This window comes from Marmota monax, unplaced genomic scaffold (genome assembly GCF_021218885.2).
Source record: "Marmota monax isolate L192 unplaced genomic scaffold, Marmota_monax_Labrador192_F-V1.1 WCK01_AAM20220418_F8-fsc00009, whole genome shotgun sequence".
NCBI lineage: Eukaryota > Metazoa > Chordata > Mammalia > Rodentia > Sciuridae > Marmota > Marmota monax.
Window position 1 is genome coordinate 25,305,688 of NW_026694710.1, and position 23,967 is coordinate 25,329,654.

General features: G+C 50.5%; 1 protein-coding gene across 5 annotated transcripts in view; it reads left to right on the forward strand.

Annotated features, from left to right (window-relative positions):
• Tbc1d14 (TBC1 domain family member 14) overlaps positions 1–23,967 on the forward strand; it is a 106,783-nt gene that overhangs the window by 80,968 nt on the left and 1,848 nt on the right. For 2 of the 5 annotated variants that reach the window (XM_046423468.2, XM_046423465.2), the window contains exons 10-14: positions 3,841–3,912; positions 4,559–4,687; positions 6,622–6,731; positions 15,881–16,139; positions 18,752–19,125. In XM_046423468.2, coding sequence (XP_046279424.1) covers positions 3,841–3,912; positions 4,559–4,687; positions 6,622–6,731; positions 15,881–16,139; positions 18,752–18,817 — 636 coding nt within the window. In that variant the 3' untranslated portion in view covers positions 18,818–19,125. Of the gene's footprint in view, positions 1–3,840; positions 3,913–4,558; positions 4,688–6,621; positions 6,732–15,880; positions 16,140–18,751; positions 19,126–23,061; positions 23,325–23,967 lie in introns of those variants that run through there. The other 3 variants (XM_046423466.2, XM_046423464.2, XM_058572439.1) reach the window with 3 other exon arrangements.

Sequence of the window (23,967 nt, forward strand, 5' to 3'; positions counted from 1 at the left end):
AAAGTTAGGGGTTTTGGGGGGTAGGGTGGGTACTTCTGTTAAAACATTTAGACATTTTAAATAAATGTAACTGATCAATTCCAACAAATATGACTACGTCAGCACTTGTGTTTTAATGGCGAGACTTCCTCATGATACGAATGCGTCACAGCCTCTGGATGGCACAGAAGGGCCACAGGCGGTTGTCAGTGCTTTCCTTATGAGTGCACATACCAGCCTGTGCTCAGCAGGTTGCAGACGTGTGACCCCAGAGTCTAGTACAGCCATCTGGGACAGGAGGACAAAGGGAGACACCTTTGTCCTTGGTGGCACCCTGGGAGCCTTGGTGTAGCCTGGTGGGGCTGAGCAGAGGTGTGGGGCATCTGAGCAGGTGGGCCAGGAGGATGGGACCCCTCTGGAACAGAAGCCAGCTGCTGGAGACAGGATGGAGACAGGCTGTTCTCTCTGGATGGCAGTGGGAGCAGAGTGGTACTTCTTGTGGGCATGGATTTTGGAGTCCTCTGAGAGGAGTTCTTTGGAGACCCTCTAATCTGTGTGTCGGCAGACATCCCTCTGGGGTCCCTGGGACCTCTCCCTCACCACTGCAGCCGTGTTGTCAGTTCTCCTTCCAGGGTCTCTTTGCATCTGTCCCTTCTCCATGCTGACTGCCTTTGCTCACCTCAGGTTCGTCCCTCCTCTCCTCCCACACCTCCTTCTATTCACCTCCCTGCCTTCAGAGCAGCCTTGGATGCTCTAGTCTGACTCCCTTGTGCTCAGGTTCCTGGCACAGTGCCTTATACACAGCTTACCAGTAAATGATGGTAGAATGAGACAGAATAGATTAGTTAAGTGGCTGCAGAATGAGGGCCTGGCAGGAGTGTTGCTGGATCCAGGTCCTTTAAAGGCATAGGGAGGCACTTCTGCTGGAGATGTCCCAGAGGGCAGGAGAGCATTCCAGCAGAAGCAGGTGTAGGATGGGAGCTCAGGACAGCCAGGCATTCAGGAAATGCCCAATTCCCTGTAGGAGAGAGAGCTTGCTAAAGAATGTAGAGGACACGTGTCAGTTCTTTCTAGCCTCCTAGCAGTAGCTACTTTGTTCTGAGCTGGGAACCAGATGTGGATGGTGGGCTGGAACTAAGAAGGACTGCTTCAGAGCTTGAGCAGAGAGTGCCGTGGCCGAGCTCTGGGATACTGGTTTGTGGCTGAGAAGGACAGGCAGACAGACCCAGGTGCCCAGGCACTGGGGACCAGCCAGTGTGGGTGCAGCACTGAGGACTGCTGGTGCTTGAGTGGGTTGGAAGGGAGGACTGAGGAGGTGTTGGCCTCCAGGGGCAGTATGTGGTTGCCAGGTCAGAGTGACTTCAAAGCAGGGATCTCAAGAGCCTGAGTGTGGAGGGTCCTCAGACGTGGACATGGCTGCCCAGAGTCTGCTGTCTCCCACCTGTCGCCTTCCTGGTGCCTTATGGGGTACTCTTACTCTCTTGCTTCCTCCTGATTCTAAATCCAGCCAGGAACACTCCCGTATGGGTCTTTAGAAATCTTTGCAGAGGGTCTGTCCTCTCTAGAGAGGGAGAGAATCTACAAAGCTACCCAGAGGCCTGGTCTTGGTGTCACGTTGGTGGAACCTGTGAGCGCCCCAGGGTGGCAGGCCTTAACTGGGCCCTGTCTCCATTCCTTCCCCTCCCACCTGACAGTTCTTCTCCTTGCTCTTCTTTACAGCTGTTAGTTCCCTGAGGCCTCGAGCACCTCAGGCTTTGCAGCTCTCCTTAGCTTTCATGAATAGGCCCAGGCTTTTCTTACTCTGGGAGGGCTTTATCCTGCTTGAGTCCCAAGGGCTCCCCGCCCCACACCAGGGTTCTCACACCTCATCCTTCCTTGCATGAAGGCCAAGAAGTATTGCTTTGTAGAAAGGGTTTCAAAGCAGATTTGGGCTTGCATTCCATTGCCTTCTGGCTAGCTTGTGGCCTTGGGGCAAACTGTCCCCTCTGAGCCTCCTCTTGTTCATCTGTAACCTGGGGATGCTCACAGCTACCTAACCAGGCTATTGGCACATAACAGGTACTCCATCAGTGCTCAGTTATTATTTACTATCTTTGACTCCTGCCACCAGCTGAAGGGCCGTTTTTCCCCTCAGGCAGCCTAGAAGAGGTGTGGTAGGCCCACTAGGCTAGAGGCCTTGTCTTCCTGATCTTTCCCTGCAGTGTAGGATCAGAGGGAGCTTAGTAACCTTTCTGACTAGTAGAGATAAAAGGAAGGGAGGATCCTGGGAGGACTGTCCTGAGGAGAGGGGAGCAAGAAGAACTCAGATGACAGTTGGGGCAGTGTTTCCTAAAACGGTTCCTAAAACCTTCCTTGCTGTTGGCAAACTCAGGTTATGGGATTCACATGTTTGTCTACACATGGTGCCACAGAGCCCTCAGAGCCTGCAAAGGCCCTACAGCAGCCCAGGCCCAGCTTCTCCATTCCCTGGCCCCAGGGCCCCCGAGCAGCTCCCTGGGCATACCACCAGGGACTTGGCTTCAGAAATGCTGAGCTGGAGAATCCCTGGGTAGCTCTCTGGAGGTGGAGGGTAGACCAGGAAGAAGGGCAGTGGGAGCTGTGGGGTCCCTTTTGAGGGGTTGGGGCAGGTGGTAGAGAGGTTGCCTCTTCTCTCTGGGTTGCTTTGTGCAAACAAGTCTCCCTCAGCCTGTGGGTCCCAAGGTTCTCAATCTCATGAATAGTTAATGGTTAATAACAAAGGGCAGTGGGGAAACAGATGTCCAAAAGCAAGTTAAGGGCCTTTAGAAGAAGGAGCTGCCACTTGCTGGCACTGGAGCAAGAAGGCAGGAATCACAAGGGTGAACAGTGCTTTCCCTTAATAACATGCAGCTTTCACAATACCTTTCTCCTTCAGCCTGAGACAGACAAGACAAAGCCTCCCCATAGTCACTCTTGGTTTTGTGGTGGCCTTGATTCTGTACCTCCCCCAGGCCTGGATGCCATCTTTTGACTCTGTGATTGTTATTTTTCCTTCTCTCATTCTTCTCATTTGCAAGTGTCTCTTACTTAGCATGGGTCAGCATGTGATGGGAGGTGCCCAAGTCACCTGGAGATTGACTTCTGTCACATGCCAGGAGTGTTGCTACTCTTGTGTCAGCCACCGGCACACTGCAGCCACCAGCACCTGGTCTGGAGGGGTTTGCATTGGGCCCAGCCGGTCCCTTCATGGTGTCTTCTTGCACACCGGCAGTAGTGTGAGGTGGCTCAGGGCTTTCTTTGCTCCATCAGGGGGAAAAAAAGGGCTACCACTAATATTTTTAGAAGCAGTTAAAGGAGCAAATGGAAATCTTGAAGTGAATGGAGAGCTGGGAGAGTGACTGAAATAAAGTGGCAGCTGCCAACACCTAAGGCTAGAGCCTTTCCCCAGACCTGTTATTCAGAAAGATGCAAAAGATGGAAGGAGCATGTCATTTGGGGGCAGGGAGGCAGGAAGGACCCTCAGGATGAGGGCATCTAGGGATGGGATGCTGCAGAGTCACCGTCTGCATGGCCAGGAGCAGGACTGCCTGAAGAGCTTCCTGCCCACTCAGGTTGACTTTGAAGGGAATGTGGCATTCAGCAGGAGTAAAGACATTTTACTAGGCGCTCACTCCTGACCCACCAACCTTTTCAGAGCAGCTTCATGGTTGAGCAGCACACCTCCTTGTTAACTGCGAGTTGGTATTTAGTCTGTTAAACTGCATCTGCATGTAGAGCTGCAGCCTGATGCTTGGCATCTCTTCCTCTGTAAGTAGCAAGTGACTGGTGGTGGCAGCATCCAGCGCTGTTCTGAGAACTAACAGTACTTATGCATGTGATGTTTTTGGTTGTTGATCCTTCTAGGGTGGCCCGTATCATGACATGTTGCACAGTATTTTGGGCGCTTATACTTGTTACCGACCGGATGTGGGCTATGTAAGTGAAGTTTTTTAGTACTTTATAATGTTACAATCTATAAAGAAAGTTGAGATTTTATCCAAAATGCCTCAGCTGCCGATGCCAGGTTGAATGCCTTTGTCTTTTATTGAGGAAGATGAAAGGCCTCCTGGCAATGAATTGACTCCATCCCACATAAAGAAGTTGAGCTGACTCGGCTGCTGGGTGGCGTTAATCACACTTGAACTGGGTGTGATTTCCATTTTCTGCATGTGATTTTTTTTCCCTAACATTAATTCAATAAAGCCTCAAGTGGTAACCATTTTTGAAAAGTGTGCTGCCAGCATTTCTGCAGCTTAGCACGCGTGTGTGTATGGTCTTTTGTTAAACATGCTAAATCAGATGTGCCTGTCTGTAGCCCCAGGACAGGGCCCTTACTGAGAACAGTTTCAGATGCAAAGGCCTAATGGGAATTGGCTATGGTTTTCCATTTGGAGGGGTGGGGTGCCAATGAAGAGTGGAACAGGTGGCCTTTGGGCTGAGTGGTGGCACTGAGAGGACTGGTCAGAGTGGGTGGGGCCAGCAGTTCAGCTTCGAGTGAGCAGTAGTGGGTGGGTGGCTACACGGACCCTTGTGCTGTGAGGACAAGCTGCTGTGAGTTGACACACTTTCTCTCCCTCCCCAGGTTCAGGGCATGTCCTTCATAGCGGCAGTGTTGATCTTGAACCTCGACACTGCAGATGCCTTTATTGCTTTTTCTAATCTCTTGAATAAACCCTGTCAGATGGCGTTTTTCCGAGTGGACCATGGCCTTGTAAGTATGCTCTGTGTACGTGCCCCGGGTGCTGTGTCTTTATGGAGTTGCCCATAAAGCCCTCTGAATTTTCAAGGGGGAAAAAGAATGCATTTTTCCTTCACAAAGAGATATTGACAACAAGGAACACTATGGAGTGGGAGAGTACCTGGGCATGTTTGAGATAAGCATAGAAACAGGAGTTCAGTGGCCATGTGTAAGAGTGGATTAGTGCATTCTGTCTTTAAATGAGGGAGGAGGGTGGCTCCAGTGCAAACATATGTACTTGGTGTGTCAGGAAAACCTATGGCAGTGTCCACCTTGGGTCTGTTCCATACAGTATCTTAGAATTGACCTTTGCTACCAATCACAGTCACGTGGGGCCTCTGGAATGTGCTCCTACATGGGAGAAAGGAGGCATGTTTAAGAGCATGCCCCTTTATTGTAAAATGAAGCAGCAGTTTGTTCAGCATGCTGCTACAGATGGTCTTTACCACACTGAACAAATGGAAGGAGTTGACAGTGGTTGCCTGATGGCCCTAACACACTTAGCAACTGAGTCCTCTGCTTGGTACAGGTGAGGGAAGAGGCTCAGGAGGGCAGAGTGACTTGTTCAAGACACATCTAGTATGTGAAAGAGCTGAGGTTTGAATCCATTCTGGTTCCTGAGCCTTTGCTCCTTATGTAGCCTGGAAGAAGACTTAGCAGTTCGTGAATCCCTCAGCGTTTAATCTAGCCTCGTCTCAATGCACAGAGGGATCACTAGTGCTCCAGCACCTGGTGATCTACTACTTGAGATCAGCTGGGGAGGGCTTCTTCCCTCCCCAGCTGTACTCCCCAGCTTAAGGACTTATGGGTACTCCTCAGAAAACGTGCTAAATTGGTGGCTGCTGGGAAATATGAACTAGTAGGGTCCTCTTGGAAGACAACAAGATTCATAATTGTGAATATGGAAACTGTTTAAAGTGGGGCTCAGCAAATGCAGTAGTGGATTTACATCTGGGGCTCACCAGTGCAGCAGTGATAATCTGTCATGTGAGGGAGTGCTGAAGGAACCTCACTAATTTTTTCAAGAGTCTGTAAAATCGAACATATGATATAATTACAACCGTATTTGATCGACAGTCACAGGACATGAGCTCAGCTATAGTGTTTGTGATAGGTAGCCAGAGTTCAGTGGAATGCATGTATTGTCTAAGTTTTCTGCAGTGAGCATTTACACGTATTGCTTTCATAATCGATCAGGTGAGAACTTTTCAAGAAATATAATCGTCAGAGATTGAAAAAATCTTTAGGACAGGTTCTTACTCTTGAGATGACTCATCAGTGCTAACACATATTGCCTTGATGTTGCTCCTGAAATTTATTCCTAGGAAATATTCCTGATGTAAATTGAATTTTACCCTTATAATAAAACAATCCCTCTCAAATTTCTGCTAACTTTGAAGACTCCAGCTTTTTCTTTGTAAATATGTAATAAAAACTATAATTAGTTTAGCTTGTATTTTTGAGGGAAAATTCTAGAAAGGGAATATTGAGTGGGACCATCCTTTATGGCAGGGTTCTCACAGGTGGTGCTGCTGTCCTTTGGACTGAACTTTCTTAGATGGTCTAGGACAGGAATGAGCCTGTAAAACTCAGCCTTCACCCTGGGACAGGCATGGATTCGAGTACCAGCTCTACCATATATTAATAATAATGCTCTTCTACCCCTGTTAGGCACATCCTGTAACTGCTCTTGGGTTCAGTAGCTAGTGATGCTATTGTGAGATTAGAGATAGTGCTTATCATAATTTGCCTGAATAGCACCTACAGTTAGTTACCATTCAAAACATGTAGCAATTTTATAAGATAATCATTAGATTCTAAAGGTATAAACATATTGACTCTTTTTCATAGGTTGAAAACTTGTGCTGATAATTAGTTTATTAGTATATTTCACATTGTCTCCCTAGATGTTGACTTATTTCGCTGCATTTGAGGTATTCTTTGAAGAAAATTTGCCGAAATTATTTGCTCATTTCAAGAAAAACAACTTAACTCCAGACATCTACCTAATAGATTGGTAAGACTGTTTTCTGTGGTTTTCCGTGTTTTCTCGTCCCCTGCCCGCTTTCCACTGTCCTCATGGTGAGCTTCTTCCAGGGCTTATCTGAATTCCCATGCCCTGCTTCCTGGCTTCCTCTCTGCCCTGCCCAGGAGGTGCCAGCTATCCTCCAGAGCCTTGCTCTGCTAATCATGTCTCTGCACTGTGGGCTTCCTTTTACTACCTGGCCCTTTTAGATTCCTCCAGAGAAAGATGATGTCTTGGATCTGTTTGTTTTCAAAGTGCTGTTTGTCCATCTATAAACAGATGAGATGTCTGTAGGTGGCAGGTATGTGCCAGGCCCTCTGCCAAGTGCCTGGGGTGGTGATGAGCAGGATGCAGTGCCCACTTGCAAGGAGCTGCTGCTGCTGTGGAGAGGCCTGGGTCCTCCCTGCAGAGGGAAGGAGGAGGTGCTAGACCTGGCCTAGGGGTCAGAGTCCACTGAGGAAAGGCATGGGGGCGGGAGGAGCAATGTGTGGGGTCCCAGAGAAGCAGCAGGTGGGTGGGTGGGGTTGGGCTTACATCAAGAGGCCAAGGTTGGGCAGGGGGAATTTGGGAGCCAGGTTGTGGCAAGTCTCAGAGGCCATACTAAGGGATTGGGCAGGATTTGGAGGTCACAGGGGCACTTGAAGGCCTGTGTTGGGGCACAAGTGAGTTTTGAGTGACTTGCGAAGCAGGAGTTCCTGGGGAAGAGAGACCAGCAAAGGGCAATGGAAGTGGTAAGGAGCAGGGAGTTGGTGGGTTCCAGGAACATGCTGGTCTTGATGTCAGACAATTGCTGGCCTCATGGTCCAAGCCTAAGCATCAGAGCTGAGATCAGAAATGGGGGCAGATCTGGGTTAGGACTCAGGAATTGTGAGGTGTCTGTGGACTGTCTAAATAGAGGCCTCCTGAGACCCACAGTGAGAAGTTCAGAGAGTTTGCTGGAGCCGTACCCAAGGCACAGCTGTGTACAGAAGGGAATGGGGTTGCTGAGAAAAGGGTGTGGCCGTCACCCCAGAGAGTATGCCAGGTTGAGGGCCAGGTGAGAGGACCAGGCACCTGAGTGAAGGGAGGAGTTGTACCTCAGGATCCAGCAGCCCCTGCAATGACCCCAGGGTCTTTCATACTGCCTGCGGCCTTGTGATGGCCATGAAGCCCCTCCATGCCCTGTGCCCTGCTTGGCCCATGCGGAACCCACAGGATAAACCTTTCAGGGCATTTCAAGACAACACCCCCAAATTGGGAAGGGGCTCTGCAGAAGAGAAAAAATGCCATAATGAAGAGAGGGTGTTTGGCTTGACCCCCCCCCCCCTTCTTCTGCCCCCTGTTGTGATTAGGCTTTTTATATTGAAACAGGGTCTGGCTAAGTTTCCCAGAACTTATAGTCCTCCTGCCTCAGTCTTCCAGGTAGCTGGGAGTGCAGGTATGTACTATCACACTCTGCTAGGAAGTACATTTTATATGGTGACCCTGTGTGCAGCCTTGTGTGCAAAAACTTAATGTGTATGTGCCAAGAACAAGAGTTCCATGAAGCGACTTAACCCTAATGTGGGGAGTGTTCTGAAGCTTTGTCCCCCAAAGCTTCTGTTAATGCAGGATGCTCTGAAGTGTAATGATTGGCTTGTGAGAGATGCAACCTCATCAGCCCATCCAGTTTGAGGACTGGGTGGTGATATGGTCTGGTGGGACATGGCTGGAGAAGGTGGGTCACCAGGGGCATGTGCTGGAAGGGAGCATCCTCCCTGCTTTCCTCTCTCTGCTTCCTGCTGCCATGAGCAGGGTGGTGCTTCTCCACCGTACACTTCTGCTGTGATGTTCTGCCTCTGCTTGGGCCTAGGGCAGTGAACTTGGCCCGCTGTGGACTGAACCTCTGAAACTATGAGCCAGAATAAACCTTTCCTCCTCTAAGCTGTCCTTGTCAGCATATTGGTCACAACAGTGAAAAGCTGGCTAGCACTACCCCTCACTTTCTTCAGGAGGCAAGAGGGCTTCTAGAAAATGCAATCCAAATGTCATCCACAATGAGGCCACACCCTCTGATGGAGCCCACCTGTCACACCGTGGGACTCTTGGTGTGTGTAGCTTCTGTCTTTAACACTGAGACTGTTCTGGCTCCACTCACTTTTTGTGTGCATGAGGGTTAGGAGGTTGGAACTTACAGCTGAAGCTACAGGGACCAGTGTTGCCATGGAACAGTTGTGAGGCCATGGATTAGCCACAGGCTGGGATGCTTAGCTGGTCTGTCTGGCTAAGTGTTTGGGGCACCTTCATTCAACAAATGATGGTTTCTCCCTACACCCTTGAACGTTGACTGTGTGGGAGGCCCCTTGCCATCCCAATACTGTTCACTTGACCATGAACCCTCACCCCACAGATTCCTGGGTCAGGACTGGGACAGGAAGAGGATTTTGGGAGGGGAAGGGTCCAGACAGGCCCAGATCCTTCTGCATCTACTCAATTAAGTTGAAGGCTTCTACTTGAGTTTTGGGATTCTAGGCTGGGGGCCAATACTGTCTAGCAGGGGGCTGGGGGTAGCTCAGTGGTAGAGCACTTGCCTGGCATGTGTGAGGCACTGGGTTCAGTTCTCAGCACCACATGAAAATAAATAAGGCCGGGAGTGGTGGTGCATGCCTATAATCCCAGCAGCTCAGGAGGCTGAGATAGGAGGATTCCAAGTTCAAAGCCAGCTTCAGCAATGGTGAGGCACTAAGCAACTCAGTGAGACCCTGTCTTTAAATAAAATACAAAATAGGCCTGGGAATGTGTCTCAGTGGTCAAGTACCCCTGAGTTCAATCCCCACTACCAATAAACAAACAAATAAATAAAGGTCCATTGGCAACCAAAAAAATATATATATATATATATATATATATATATATATATATATATATATAATTTTTTAAATTAACTTTTTAAATTAATATATGACACCAGAATGCATTACAATTCTTATTACACATATAGAGCACAATTTTTCATATCTCTGGTTGTATACAAAGTATATTCACACCAATTTGTGTCTTCATAAAATGTACTTTGGATAATAATGTCCATCACATTCCACCATCATTTCTAACCCCATGCCCCCTCCCTTCCCCTCCCAGCCCTCTTCCCTATAGAGATCGTCTATTCCTCCCATGGTCCCCCTCTCTACCCCACTGTGAATCAGCCTTCTTATGTCAGAGAAAACATTCGGCATTTGGTTTTGAGGGATTGGCTAACTTCACTTAGCATTATCTGAAAAATATATATTAAAAAAAGAAATTTCTAGCGAACTTTTTCACCCTGATTGCAGAAGGAAGTATTTCACTTCATCTTATTTATTTTTTGGTACTGTGTATTAAACTCAGGGGCATTTTACCACTAAGCTACTTACCCAGTCCTTTTTATTTTTTATTTTGAGACAGGGTCTTGCTAAGTTTCCCACAATTTATGGTCATGCCTTCTTCTCTCCAGGTAGCTGGGAGTGCAGGTGTGTACCATCACACCCTGCTAGGAAGTACATTTTACATGGTGACCTTGTGTGCAAAAACTTAATGTGTATGTACCAAGAACAAGAGTTCCATGAAGCGACCTGACCCTAATGTGGGGAGTGTTCTGAAGCCTTCTGTTCTCTTATTGATTACCAGCCCTCACTGACTTCACAGTCCACTGGTGGCTGGGTGGGTCATGCCCAGAGGACAGCTCTGCCTCTTCTGTCCCAGCCAATGGGTGGCTATAATTCTAGGTGTCCACCTGAAAAGAAAGCTCCAAGGGTTTCCAGAGCTGAGGGTTTTATTCTGTGATGTGATTGCTGCTCACTGCACCTCCATGAGGCCCCTGCAGGGCCGGTTTATTTTTGACGAAATCTGCACCATCTGCGTTTGCAGTGCCAGCGCTGGGCACACAGGACGTCCTCAGTAAAAACTGTTTAAGTTGAACGTGGCACAGGACACATACATTTTATGGTTTTTTTTTTCGTACTGGGGATTGAACCCAGGGGTACTTTACTACTGAGCCACATCCCAGTCCTTTTTAGTTTTTAGTTGAGACAGAGCATTGCTAAGTTTCTGAGGCTGACCTCAAATTTATAATCCCCTTGCCTCAGTCCCCAAGCTGCTGGAAGTATAGGCGTGTGCCACCATGCCTGGCTCTTGGCTTCTTTAGTCAAGCTGTGTCTGTACCTGGAAGCTGTGTCTCCACCTTACAGAGGAGGTGGGTCCGTAGTGATCAAGGTTGTCTGTTGGGTGCTGACAGTTAGGTGAAAGCTCCATCAGAAGCAGGTGAGCAGTGAGGAAGAAGCAAAGGTCAAGAACAGACCTTGCTCAGGCCTGGCCTTGAAGCTCCTGTTTGGGAATCGCACACTGAAGGTACCCTGTTTCTGAGCACAGAGGAGGTCCCTGAGGCCCATTCTCCCTGTGTCTCCCCTGTAGTACGTGGTCCAGGTTGGTCTGACTCAGATCCTTGCTCCCCTTCCATCACGCTTCCTTCCTCTGAAGCTGTGTCTGCACCTGGAAGCCCTGGGCCTGTCTTGGGTTGCATGTGCCATGTGGTTGGCACTGTGCACGTGCCTGTGGTGTGACCACCCCAGGGCTAGAGCAACCAACTGCTTGGGTGAAAGAGCCCTTTTCTTCTCTCCATGGCAAAGCCTGAGGGCACCGTGCAGTGTGGCCTCAAGTGTCCTGGGTGTGCTCTGCAGTGCTCAGATGAGAATGCTGCAATTCAGGTAGGAGAAGTGCCCTTCTCTGCTGTCTGTCCCCAGAGCCTGCTTCCCTCCCTCCCACCACCAGCCATACTGAGCTGTTAGCCTTGTGGGTTACTCCTGTGTTCCCAGAGCCTGGACCCAGGTCAGCTCATGTCCTGGGCACAGGCACACCTATTCTTCCTAGGCCTTCCTTTGGATAGGCTGGTGGGACATGGCTGGAGGAGGTGGGTCACCAGGGGCATGTGCTGGAAGGGAGCATCCGCCCTGCTCCTCTTTCCTCTCTCTGCTTCCTGCTGCCATGAGCAGGGTGGTGCTTCTCAACTGTACACTTCTGCTGTGATGTTCTGCCTCTGCTTGGGCCCAGGGCAGGGAACTTGGCCCACTGTGGACTGAACCTATGAAGCCATGAGTCTGAAGCCTGGCCGAAGCCCACTCAGCTGTTTGCACTCCTCCTTGAGGCTCGCAGGGAGGTGGTTTTGCTGATGAGAGCTCTTACCCAGGTGTGCCTTGCTTCTCTTTATCATGTGGACGTGGGGATCAGAGCCGGGGCTTGTCACCTGTCTTTGTCCTCCCACAGGGCTTTGAGTGGCCAGCTGTCAAGGGTCCACACTCTGGGAGGACTGGCACAAGGTCATTTAACTTGCAAAATATCTCCCACTGCTGCCTAGTGGCATGATTTTTTTGGAGGCATAAGTGGATTTTATGATAGTCTTAATTTAATCAAAGTATCAAGTGGTACACTCCATATTGTGCTTATTAGTGGCTTTGGCAATGGTGTTTACCTAGAAAGCCTATCATTACATGGATTCCCACCTTACAGAGGAGGTGCAGGGCAAGTGGACTCCCAGGAGATAGCTGTCGTTTCCTGCACGGGGTTCATGGGTGGCTCTCAGCTTCTGGGCCAGAGGTCTGCCCAGGACTTGGGACTCCTCAAGTGCAAGCACTGCTTTGCCATCAGCCTTCTCCAGAGGGATGGAGCCTCCGGCATGCAGGAGGTGTTAACTGAAGCCTATTGGCTAAGCTTCATATTCTGCTTGGTGCTGGGGCAGAGAGGAGAGTGCATGGGCTTGGGGCAATATAGACTGCACTGCCCTCAGGACCAGGCAGGGCATCTCAGGTTTGGTGTCTGCACCTCTGCCTTTGCTTAGTGCTGAGTCTATGCCAGTAGTGACTCTTGAGTAAGTTTCAGAGTCTGCTGAGGCTTAGTGGAGACTTCTTACCTAGCACACTTGTTCCTGGTCTCTGAGTTTCTTAGGAACACAGGGATCCCCAGGTGCCGTGAGGTAAAGGATGAAGCCAGGATACAGCTGGATACTGGGGTGTCAGGGCCTGAAAATCCCAATCTCAGTGTGACTTCATGATGACTGAGGCTGCTAGGTGACTTTTACCCTTTTATTTTACACTGAAACCTGCTTTTCCACCACCTTCCTTTCTTGGTAGTTTCCTCCTCTGCCACATAGGGTGAGACTGCGCCTCCTCGAAAGGCTTTAGGGAGGAGGTGTGGGGTGGCACCCAGCACAGCAGCAAGCAGTCACTTGCCCTGTGTAGCCTGGGCAGCTTGAGGCAGACCAGGGTCCCTCTATTGCAAGGACACTGACTGCCTTCTGTACTGCTGGCTCCTGAAGCTTTGCCCCATAGCTGCTTACAGTGGCCCTGAACTCTCTCTGTGCCTCCCTAGTGCCCCATTTCCCTTCTGCTCAGGTAGGCAGCTGGAAGAGATGTGGCTGGAGAGGAGAGTCTACCTGTATCCACACATGTGGGGAGGTGGGTGCACATGGATTGGTCTTTCTGTCTTTTTAATAAGCCCATAGCCACTCTGTTGGCATAGCAACACAAAAATCCATTGTTGTGCATTACTTGGACCTAAACGTGCTGTATTTGATACACAGTGCAGTAATATGCAGTGCTCCAGGTTGGGGTAGGGAACAAACATTTCTTGGGAGACAGAAACCCATGGATTCTCTCTTCCCACTATGGGGAGAGCAGGAAGGGGGCCTGGCAGACTGCCAGGGATTCCTGCTCATCCCTGTTCCCACACAGTCCTTAGCTGAGGGGAGGCTGAGGCCAGGTGGTGGGGAAGGGGTTCTTGGGCCAGTGTGTGGACAGCAGCCCTTCAGTTCATTGGGTCAGCTTCCCTGGCTGGGTTTCTGTGGGAGCTGGACTGAACCTGGTATCTCCTTCCCAGGCAGTGGCCCGAGCCCAGCAGCCCTTTACCTGAGACTTCCAGGTGAGGGTACTGTGTAGCTGCTTCCTGAGAGAGTGCTTCAGTGTCCCATGTGCACCTGGCTCCTGTGTTTAAATGTGGTTTAAAATACAGCTGAGCATCTGAAAATTACTGGTTCGAGGCACAGGCTTTGTAATCTGCCAGGCTCTGGTCTGATCCGTTCAGCTGTCTCTTTGCTGTGCGGGAAGCAGGTGGCTCCTTGGCACTGCAGCTCCCTCAGCATAACTCTTCACTTGTTGGACTGTCTGAAGACAACTGAATTAATGAAAAAGATTAGCACAGGGCTTTTTGCGTTGGGGTGGTCATTATTGAGGAATGAACCTATGGCTGCTTTATCACTGAGCCACATCCCCCCAGCCCTTTTTGAGACTGGGCATCACGAAGTTGCTGAGGCTGGCCTTGAAATTGTGATCCTCCTGGCACAACCTCCTCAATCACTGGGTTTACAGGCATGCGCCACTGCGCCCTGCCTTTCTCACTTTTTAAAATTCAATGTTAACAAGTCTGTTCTGGGCGGAGTTGAGAGCAATTTGAAGATTGAGGAAACACAAGATCTCAAGACCTTTCTTGAACTGTGCTTTCTAGACCCAGTGATGACAGTGTTTTCTGTTTTTGTGATGGTAAGAAGCTTAGGACAGAGCTACTTGACACTAAAGCGAGTTCCCTGCAGCAGAAGCCCTGCAGTGCCTGGCAGAGGGAGCTTTGGGTCAGGGCCACTTACTCCTGGAGGTAGGTACTGCTAGTGAGACAGCTGAGGCTGCAGGCAGTGGGTGTCCCACATGCCTAGGACAGACTCTTACTCCACAGACACACAGTGGCCCTCAGCTCTGCTGTCTTCAGGATACAGGGTTTCCTGTGGCCTCTGCCTCCTGCTTGTCATCTGAGTGGAAAGAAATCTCAGTTGTTGTGCCTGTCTTCCCAGAGTCTCCTAGAATTTTCAGCTACTGGCAGGCCTGGCCGGTCATGGATGTGCTAGGTGCTCACCCTTGGCCAGGTGCTCCTCCGCATCCTGGCAGAGCCCTGCAGGGTGTGGTGGGCTCAGAGCCCACTGCATCCTGTGGTTTGCAACAGATGGAGAATCTGTCCTGAGACGTGAGCAGACCTCCCATGTGAGGAGCTTTCTGGTGGACTGTGTCATCACTAAGTTAGGTTGCACTGCAGAAGTTTAACGGCACTCCCTTTTGCCCAAGGGAGGCCTCAGCCTGTGTCCAGCATCTGGAGTCCAGGCACATCAAGAGGTGTGGGTCGACTCTGGAACTTTCAGGAGAGCATCTTGCAGGTGGGAAGTGGCTGTCTCCACCCACATGGGAATCACCCCACAGAGGTGCTATTGCTGGTGGCAAGGTATAGAGTGCCACCAGTACTTGGAGGATTCTGAAGCAGACAAGGCTTGGTCCACCCATTTACTCATTCAGCAGAGATTGCCACAAAGCACTAGGTACTGAGGCTGGTGGGGAGGGCAGAAACATGCTGCATCCAGGCTGGAGGGCATCAGGCTGTTTCCAGAGTGGCCATCTGGAGTCCCCTGGTGACATAGGCCCCTTCCAGGTTAGAAATGTGTTAACAATGATAGAGTTGGTACCCAGGAATGTATGGTTATGTAATTTGTACTGTGATTAGCCTTTTTTTTTTTTAGAGAGGGTCTTGCTAAGTTTCTGAGGCTGATCTCCAACTGATGATCCTCCAGCCTCAGTTTCCTGAGTCTCTTGAGATTATAGGCGTGTACCCCCAAGCCTGACCATTTATCATATTTTTTTAAAGGAACATATGCCTTTATTTCACTTTTTCATCTGACAGTTTTCTTCGTACAAGTTTAAGATCTGTGTTTTGTAATCCATAGTCAAGCTGATTGGGAAATGCTACTTTGCTCTTTGCTGGCCCCTGCTGGGAGGAAGCTGCCCTCCACCACAGGCACACCCTCAGGCCCACCTGATGCTACTGTATGAGCAAGCGTCCTGTGTGTTACCCATCCTGCCCAGCCCCACCACAGGGGGCGTACAGTGGGTGCTGGCTAGCTGCCTGTTGCAGCAGGAGCACTGGGCATTGGTGATGCAGTTGCGTGGTGTTTCAGCGTGTTTCTGGGAAAGGGGAGCTCAGCCTGCATGGTGGACTCAGGCTGAGCCCCAGCCCCGTTCTATAGGTAGGGACTAACTCAGGGCATTCTTCATGGTTCAGGCTAGAATTGAGAGTTCTTTCTTTGTACCATTCCAAACTTGAAGCTCTCTCACTTTCCCTAGGATCTTCACCTTGTACAGTAAGTCTCTGCCCCTGGACTTGGCCTGCCGCATCTGGGACGTGTTCTGTCGGGATGGGGAGGAGTTCCTCTTCCGAACGGCCCTGGGCATCCTGAAGCTGTTTGAGGACATCCTGACTAGGATGGACTTCATCCACAGTGCCCAGTTCCTGACCAGGCTGCCCGAGGACCTACCAGCAGATGAGGTGTTCGCGGCCATTGCTACAGTCCAGATGCAAAGTCGGAACAAGAAGTGGGCACAGGTAAGCAGTCTCCTCCTTCTTCTGGTTGTGGGGCTGGCACTACAGTATAACCTAGGGAGCATGCTGCCCACAGTGCTGAGAAACAGTTCTTGGGCTGCTGGCGAGGAGAGCTGGGCGGCCTCCTGGCTCTGCCTCAGGTTGCTCTATGGGTTCCTGCCTGTTGGAGATCGTGGAGTGCCCCCTCCCCTGCATCAGTACTGGGAGCTCAGAGCTTCTATGAGGCCATGCAGTACTCTTCACATGCCCCAAAGCATTTTATAAATTAAGCCCTAGACACTAGACAGAGCAAAAGGGACTGGCTAGCTGGGCCGCCTGGGAGCGGCGTGCCCTGTGCAGCTTGATCCACCTTGCAGATCACAGAAAGAGAAGTCACAGTTGCCTGAAGAGGCCCCGTCCCTTCCAGGTCTTCCTTCCATTGTGCTGCTCTGGCCTGTGGTTTCTTCTGCATTCCTCCAGGCTCCCATGTAGGGCTTACGCCAGTGGGATTGATGGGTGTTGTCTCACTCCACGTTTTAGCATACTTAAAAGGAAAAAAGGAAGGAAAAAAAAAAAAAAAACCTGACTGTATTTCTCGAGGTTACCTGAGTACCAGGCCCAGCTGGTGGGTCTGGAGGCTTAACCTTCCCCATACGGGCCAGCTGTGCCTGTTATGGACCTGACTTTCTTATTAGTATATGACTTAAAATATTTACAAAACTAGGACAGTGAACCCCACATGACAGTCATCAGCCTCGTATCTGTGAAGGGGGACTGTTTCAGTGCCCCTCCCCGTGCCCCCCAGTGTTCTGCATGCAATATATCCACTGTCATGTTGTGTCTCCAAACCATGCTGGCTCTTGGAACATAAATGTTCACAGCACTGCTATCACCCAGAAAGTCCCTGATGCCTTCCTGTCTTCATACACTAGGTATTGTGCTGAGAATCAAGGTTCTGACTGGGCCAGACAGCATAAATGGATCCACGGTCTCACTGATGAAGATCCAGATAGGGTCCTTGCCCTGACTGGCCCGTAGATCTTTGTCTTATACCATCTTTATGCAGCTCCACCTTCTTCTCTTCTGTCCCTTCCCACCCTTCATTTGTGTGGAAGGCAAGCCCTTTGACCTACAGCAAGTCCAGAGCCTGTACCTGGTCACTCTAGGACAGTTATGGTTGAGGGGTACAGAGGTTTCTTCTTGAGGTACAAAAGTGTTATAAAATTAACTGGTGATATGTGCCCATTTCTGTGAATATCCCCCAAAGCATCAAATTGCACACTTTGAAGGGTGAATTGCATTTCAGTAAAGCCGTGTAACGGCCTGCCTAGCTGGTGGGGAGGCCTGGGCCTGGCTGGGCTGCGCCAGGTGTCAGGGCAGGAGCGACTTCTCTCTGGCTGATGAACCGATGGACGGTGTAAGGGCTGTGGCTAGAACATTTCCAAGAATTTTAAGCCATGACTGTAGAGCAGTAGGCCATGCCGGGCTGCCTGAACTCTGGGCATGCGACTGCACAGGCTGAATGCCCCTGAAGCTGACCCTGTGTGTGAGGAGGTCTTTTGGAACCTTCTGTGATTTGTTGCTTCCATAGTTTTCTAAAGCCTCAACAGAAAAGTCGGGGCCTTTGTGTTTTGGTGCCCGGGATTGAACCTGGGGGCACTTGACCACTGGACAGAGGCTTGCTAAGTTGCTTAGGGTCCCATTGAGTTGCTGAGGCTGGCTTTGAACTTGCAATTCTCCTGGCTCAGCCTCCTGAGTCACTTGGATTGTGGGGTGTGTGCCACTGCACCCAGCCAAGACCTTTCTTAATGGCCTTTGTTCACAGGCAGGGCTGTCCCTACCCTGATTTCACATCTTGTGCATTCAGGGCTTACAGGTCTTTCCTGCAGCTTCCTTCCCTGGTACTTCCTGTGAAAGAAGCTCTCCTGCCCTGCATAGGCACATGCACATGCACACGCGCCCACTGCTTGAATAATCCCCAGCATAGTTTCAACCCATAAAAGAGAGGAGGCAAAATGGCAGAATCTGGGTGGAACCCTTCCATGTGTGCTCTGTCACTGACATTATTGGGTAGTCACAGTGCCCTGGAATGAGTTTTAAAGTAAAGGTGCAGTGCATTGAGGGCAGTGGAGGGAGCAGCACCAGGGCCAGGCTCTGGCGGCCTCTGAAGGGAGGCTGTGAATGGGCTTTGGTTTCTTGGTGATGAAGGAAGAAGCCGGCAGGAGCAGCATTGTCCTGTGGGGCTGAGGGAAGAGACTATCCCCATGACCCTGCTGTGACATTGGTGTTGTGGCTGGTCAGCATGAGTGTAGGAAATGGCCCACGTAGGAAAGAGGACCCAGAGGGTGGGAAAGTGCCTAGTGGGCCAGAGGGTGGGAAAGTGCGGAGTGGGCGGAGTTGGAGGGGCTGCCCTGGGGGTGGCTGCCATCATGGCTGCGCTGCCTTGCTCTGCTGTGCTCTGCTCCGTGCTGCTCCTGCTCAGCTCCTGCTCAGCTCCTGCTCAGCTCCTGCTCAGCTCCTCCGTGCCGGTGCTGCGCTGAGCTGCGCTGCGCTGCTCCACTCTGCGCTGCTCTCGTGGGTGTCTTGGGAACAGTGCCTCTCGGGGATTAACCACAGCAGTCTTCTCTGTGCTCTAGGTGCTGGCTGCGCTGCAAAAAGACAGCCGGGAAATGGAGAAAGGAAGCCCGTCCCTCAGACACTGAGGCTGCAGATGTGACCCCCACTGGCACTGAGGCAGGTCTCAGGCGGCACCTGTGTGCTCTCAGACCCACCCCGGCAGTGGCAGCAGAGGAGCAGGCATGCTCTGTTCATGTTGATTCCTGACGCTGGAGTTGGCCTTAAACAAACAGCAAAATCCAGGCTTAGCCTTAAGCAGCTCAGGGGCTGGTGCCCTGGGGGCTGCAGCCAGCCACTGCGCTTTCTGCACAGGTTAAAGACAGGGCAGTGGTTGATCCCTCCTCCTCCTTTGTTTCAGCAAAAGTCAATTAAATTGTAATGCTATTATGCCAGCCACTGGAAAGTACATTACAATTTTTTTAGCCAAATGCATGAGAAATATTATTTTGGGAGATCTCAGAGATGATACTGGCTCATATTTTAGATGAGAGGAATTGCTGATTTAGTTATTGAGATGATCTTTCCAGAACTGGAGGCCATGAGTTTGAAACCTGCCTACCAAGACAGCATAACAGGAGATGGGCACATGGGGAGTGTTGCTCTTGGGCTCCCTGGGAGTCCACATGACCTTTGTATTAACACTTGACCATGTTGCCTTGACAAAATCGCAGCAGGAAGGCCGACAGTGCACGTTAGGTTTCCGTGGGAACCTGCCTCCCAGAGTCCTTGGAGCTGTGGTGAGGAGCCGGAGCAGGGGACTGTGTGTGCAGAAGGGGCCTGTGGCAGCAGAACACCCCCGGGAGCTGATGTGAACAGCCTCCTTTAAAGAACAGGGTGGGAGAAACTTTGGATTGCCCCTCGCACCTGCTTGTTTCCAGGGAGGCCGAGGATGGCTGTGTGGTCTGGAAACCGAAGCATGTGAGGGGTTTGCTCCTGGGCTCTGCAGAATCCCCACTTCACTTTTGTCATGAATAGCTGGACTGTCCTAAGTGCCAGGGACCCCCTGACACACCTGGCTTTCCAAGGTGTTTCACAAACCACCATGAGGACAGAGGAGCGAGCAACACGTACTTAACAACCAGTCTTGTCAGAATTCTCATTGTCTGGACCATGATCCCTTTCCCATTTTAGCTGATTTTCCCAAGTTTATTGTCAAAATTTTTATTCTTGCTTTTCCTTGACTATTTTGAGAACTTTGTATAAGAAATTTGACTTCCCAAATTCACAGAAATGAGCAGTTTTTGCATGGACTAGTCCAACGAGAGATGGAAACAAGTTCCCACCTGGTAACCCATTATTAGCATATTGGCCTTTGGGGGTGCAGACAGGCCAGGCTCAAGGACACAGCCAGAGTCTGGAAGTGCTGGTGTGGTCTGCACTCACCTTTCTTAGCCATTTCTCCCACCCCAGGGGACAGCTCCTCGTTGAGGGAGGCCCTGGTGCTGTACCACATGCAGCAAGGAGGCTTGGGCTGGGGGTGCAACCAGCTTGGGGGTGGCCTATCCTGATGAACTTTCTGCATCTGCCCTGCCTGCTGGCCATATTTCAGGTGCCGCAGCAGGTTAGCAGGCCAGGGTCATGTGCACACCCTCTGTCCTACTCCATGTGTCCCTCTTCTTGGAACCTCCCCTCCCCTTGCATTCTCCTGTGAATTCTCGAGGGAGGTTCTAGAGCATGATGGGTCCCACAACACCTCAGCCTTGGCAGGCCGCCTTGCCTGACCTCGTGGACGAGGTGCCATCTTCGCCTGTGGTCCTGGTGGCCTCCAGACCCAGCCATTCCTGACATGGAGGCATTGAATGTAGTTAGGCCAGTGGCCTGCGCACTGTCTTCCTTGCAGATGTGCGCAGTTGCGTGCGTGATGAGGGTGTTCTGTTCTTTGAAGATGTATATATTTTCTTACTGTACATAACGTAGAGAGGTGAGGAGCAGGCTCTGGCCCCACCCTCGCCTTTGCTTGTCAAACGGCCCGACATCAATCTGCAGTGTACATGAAGGTTCAGACCAGGCTCCCTGCCAGTCTGGGGCGTTTGCCACATCTTCAGTCCAGACAAGGTTTTGGGGGGCCTGTTAAGGGATCATATGAGTTCCAGGTGTCCCCTAAGAGGTTGCAGAGTTCCAAGTCCTGTCCAGGGTCCTGTGGTCCTCTGGGCAGAGTGCTGTTAGCAAGCACAGCATCCTGCTTCTCTGAGGCTGCTGCTTAGGTGACCTGGAAACACTGATGTGCTGCTCTCTTGGAAGTTTGCACTGTCCACCTCAAGGGCCAGGGACTTTCTGTACCCCAGGGCTTGGGGTCAGCAGCAGCTTGCCCTTTAGACCCAAGAGCCACCTCCAGAGTCATTGAGATCTCATTTGGGAACAATGTTCACTTCAGAGGTACTTTGTAACTGCTCGGCTTCTGAGTTTTAAAGAGCTGCTGATAGGAACTCCTGATAACATTGCTGCAGATTATGTTTTAATGGCTCGAACAGTTAACCTCTGACTTTATTTAGTAAAGTGTATCAAACTAGGACTTTTTGAATTGTAAATATGTGGTTTTATTAAATAAAAGTCATGTAAAATTGTTACTTACATTCTCTGTAGTTTGGTTTAAAATTGAGGTTCTTCCTTGAAGCATGGCAGAAATTTGAGCATCTGCTGCTTTGAAATCCACATCTAGGCTTGTTCATCAAAAAGAGGATGCAGCCGAGGGTCCCTCTCTGCTGTGCTGGAGGGGCCCCCCTGTGCTGCCGCCGCTCTTCAAGCCACCCTGCTGTGACCTTCACCACCCCTGCGCATGTCACCACTCACCCCAGTGTGCAGCAGGCGCTCACTGTGTGCCAGCCCCTGGGCTAAGGGCTCCTTGCAATTCCTCAGAAGCCTGTGAGTCAGGTGCTGTGACCCAGTAGGGTGGTGGCAGGGCCTTCTCTGTGGGGCAGGGTCAGTAAAGCTGTTCTCGAGATGGTGGAGAGGGCTGGAGGGCCAGGAGGTACTTAGACCCCAGCGGAATGAGTGCACCCACAGGCACTCAGAAGGGTGCTCAGACACAGAGCCACCTTCCATTGAGCCAGTGACTTCTCTCTGCGCCCCTGTCCCTGCAGGCTGTGAGGCAGGCTGGCTAGCTGCAGGGTAGTGGAGAGCAGGCACTTTTGCTGAGAGCTGTCTGGCTGCTCTGGCCACACCGGGCACTGGGCTAAGCACTGTGGAAATTAAATTAAATTTCATTTAATTTCCACAGCAGCTTTGTGGAAGATCATTGTCCCCTTCCACACATGTGACACAGAAACGTGGTTTTCTCAGGCTGCTACTAGGTGGTGGCAGAGCAGGACTCAGGCACCCTCTGGAGAGATCTCGTTTGCTCTGGGACCTTCGGGAGCCTGGCTCCTTAAGTCCTGGTGGGGACACTTGCATCATCTGTGCACGGCCTGCAGGGCAGCTGGAGGCTGATTGAGGGAGCTGTGGATTATGAATGCTAAAACACGATGGGCAGACACTTGTTCCTGGGCACTGTACACCTGGGGAGTGGGGCTGACAGTTCAGACACCATTCCAAAAGTGTGGAGCCTGCCACCAAGGCACAGAGGGGCCAACACACAGGCATGGCACCCACACAGTGTGGGGGCAGGTACACCCCCGCTGTATTTTGGGAGGAGCTGCTGGTCTCCCAGTGGGAAGGGGTGGGGGCTGGCCAGCAGAGGGATACCTCAGAGACAAGACCAGTCCCCTCAGACAGGACTATGTTAAGATGTGGAGGGACTTCGGTTTTCAGGGAAATCGTGAGACCCGCATTGTATGGTGCCAAATATGTGCTCAGACATTTGCTGATGATATTCAGGCTCTTGCCTGGAACTTGGCTGAGAAGTGTCCAGATATCTCTGAGAGGCTCAGGGCGCCATCTAGTGCCTGTCCTGCTCCAAGGCTCCTCTGAGCACCGCTCCCTGCAGCCAGCCTGCTCTGGGATGCTGATTCCCTTCCTGGGCAGGTTCACACCAAGGCCAGGTCTCCCTGGATCAGCTGAAGCCCCTTTCCCAGGTGCCCACACCTTGTGGGACATTCTGTGCAGAGTGAGGATAACTGTCCTCTGCTCCGACATTACAACAAAATGAGCTACCCGTGGACTTGGAAGCCTGGCTCTGGACCCCAGAGCCTCAGTTCATCTTAAGCGGTGTTCCTTCATCTTTTTCCCCTGCTGTGTGGCTCCTGGTAGAAAGGCTTCAGCCAAAAATAAAGCTGAACTTGAGGTGCAGTTTGGGTAGATGTTAAGAACAGACCTTGGGGTTGAATCTTATACCCACCCATTGCCATTAGGAGCTCTGTGACCTAGTCCTCATTTTCTTTTTCCACAACTGAAGGTTTGGAAGAGGACCCGGCTCCTATCCACTGGCTTGTGAAGATGAAACAAAAACAAGAAGCTGAACTAACTCTACCATAAAAACCCCAGAAACATCGGGTGGGTTGCTAGAATCATTCCCTTAACAGTATTTAAATTCTTGAACTTATGAATTTAAAAAAAACTGAAATTATCTCCCAATTTAAATCCATGTTAATTGTATAGAATTTGGGAATACAGGAAAGAAAATTAAAATTCCTCTTAATTTTATCATCGGATAAGGGATACTGTTTTCCTATTCTGCTTTTTTCTATAAATGCATTTCCCCATTTTACAGATGAGTTCATTGTCCCAGGCTGGCCTGATGCCAGAGTCTTCACCCCAGGCTGGATCTTTCTAGATAGGCCTGTGCTCACCCATGGCAGCCTTTGGGGGAGTGTGATCTTACTTCTTAAAACCAATATGTAAGTAGAAACTAGAGGACCTTTGAGAAGTAGTAGAGAAAGTGCTGCACAGTTCCCAAGAGCCCTGTGGTCCCTTCCATTCTTGCATTTGTGGGACTCATCACAGTGGTGCTAGCTGGAAGCTTAAAAGTGAAAAACACTAAGTCAAGGTACCAGAGCTGCCGTTGTCTTATGGGTAGGCTCCCACACCAGGGCCAAGACAGAACCAGGGCTACAGACAATCTCTTACGGTTACATAATGTAAAAATCTCAAGTGCAGGAAGTCACCATAAATGACTTCCACTTAGCAAAGGTAAATGTTTCCTTCTCAGGGGCCCTGGCCTCTGCTTAGGTGGGCACCTGATTTACAAAACTGTCCTATAAAATTGAAGGGGACACTTGGGATTTATACCTATTAAAAAGGTTTAGTTTCAACAAAAAAAGGAAAAAAAGAAAGAAAAAAGGTTTAGTTTCATGTAGCATCT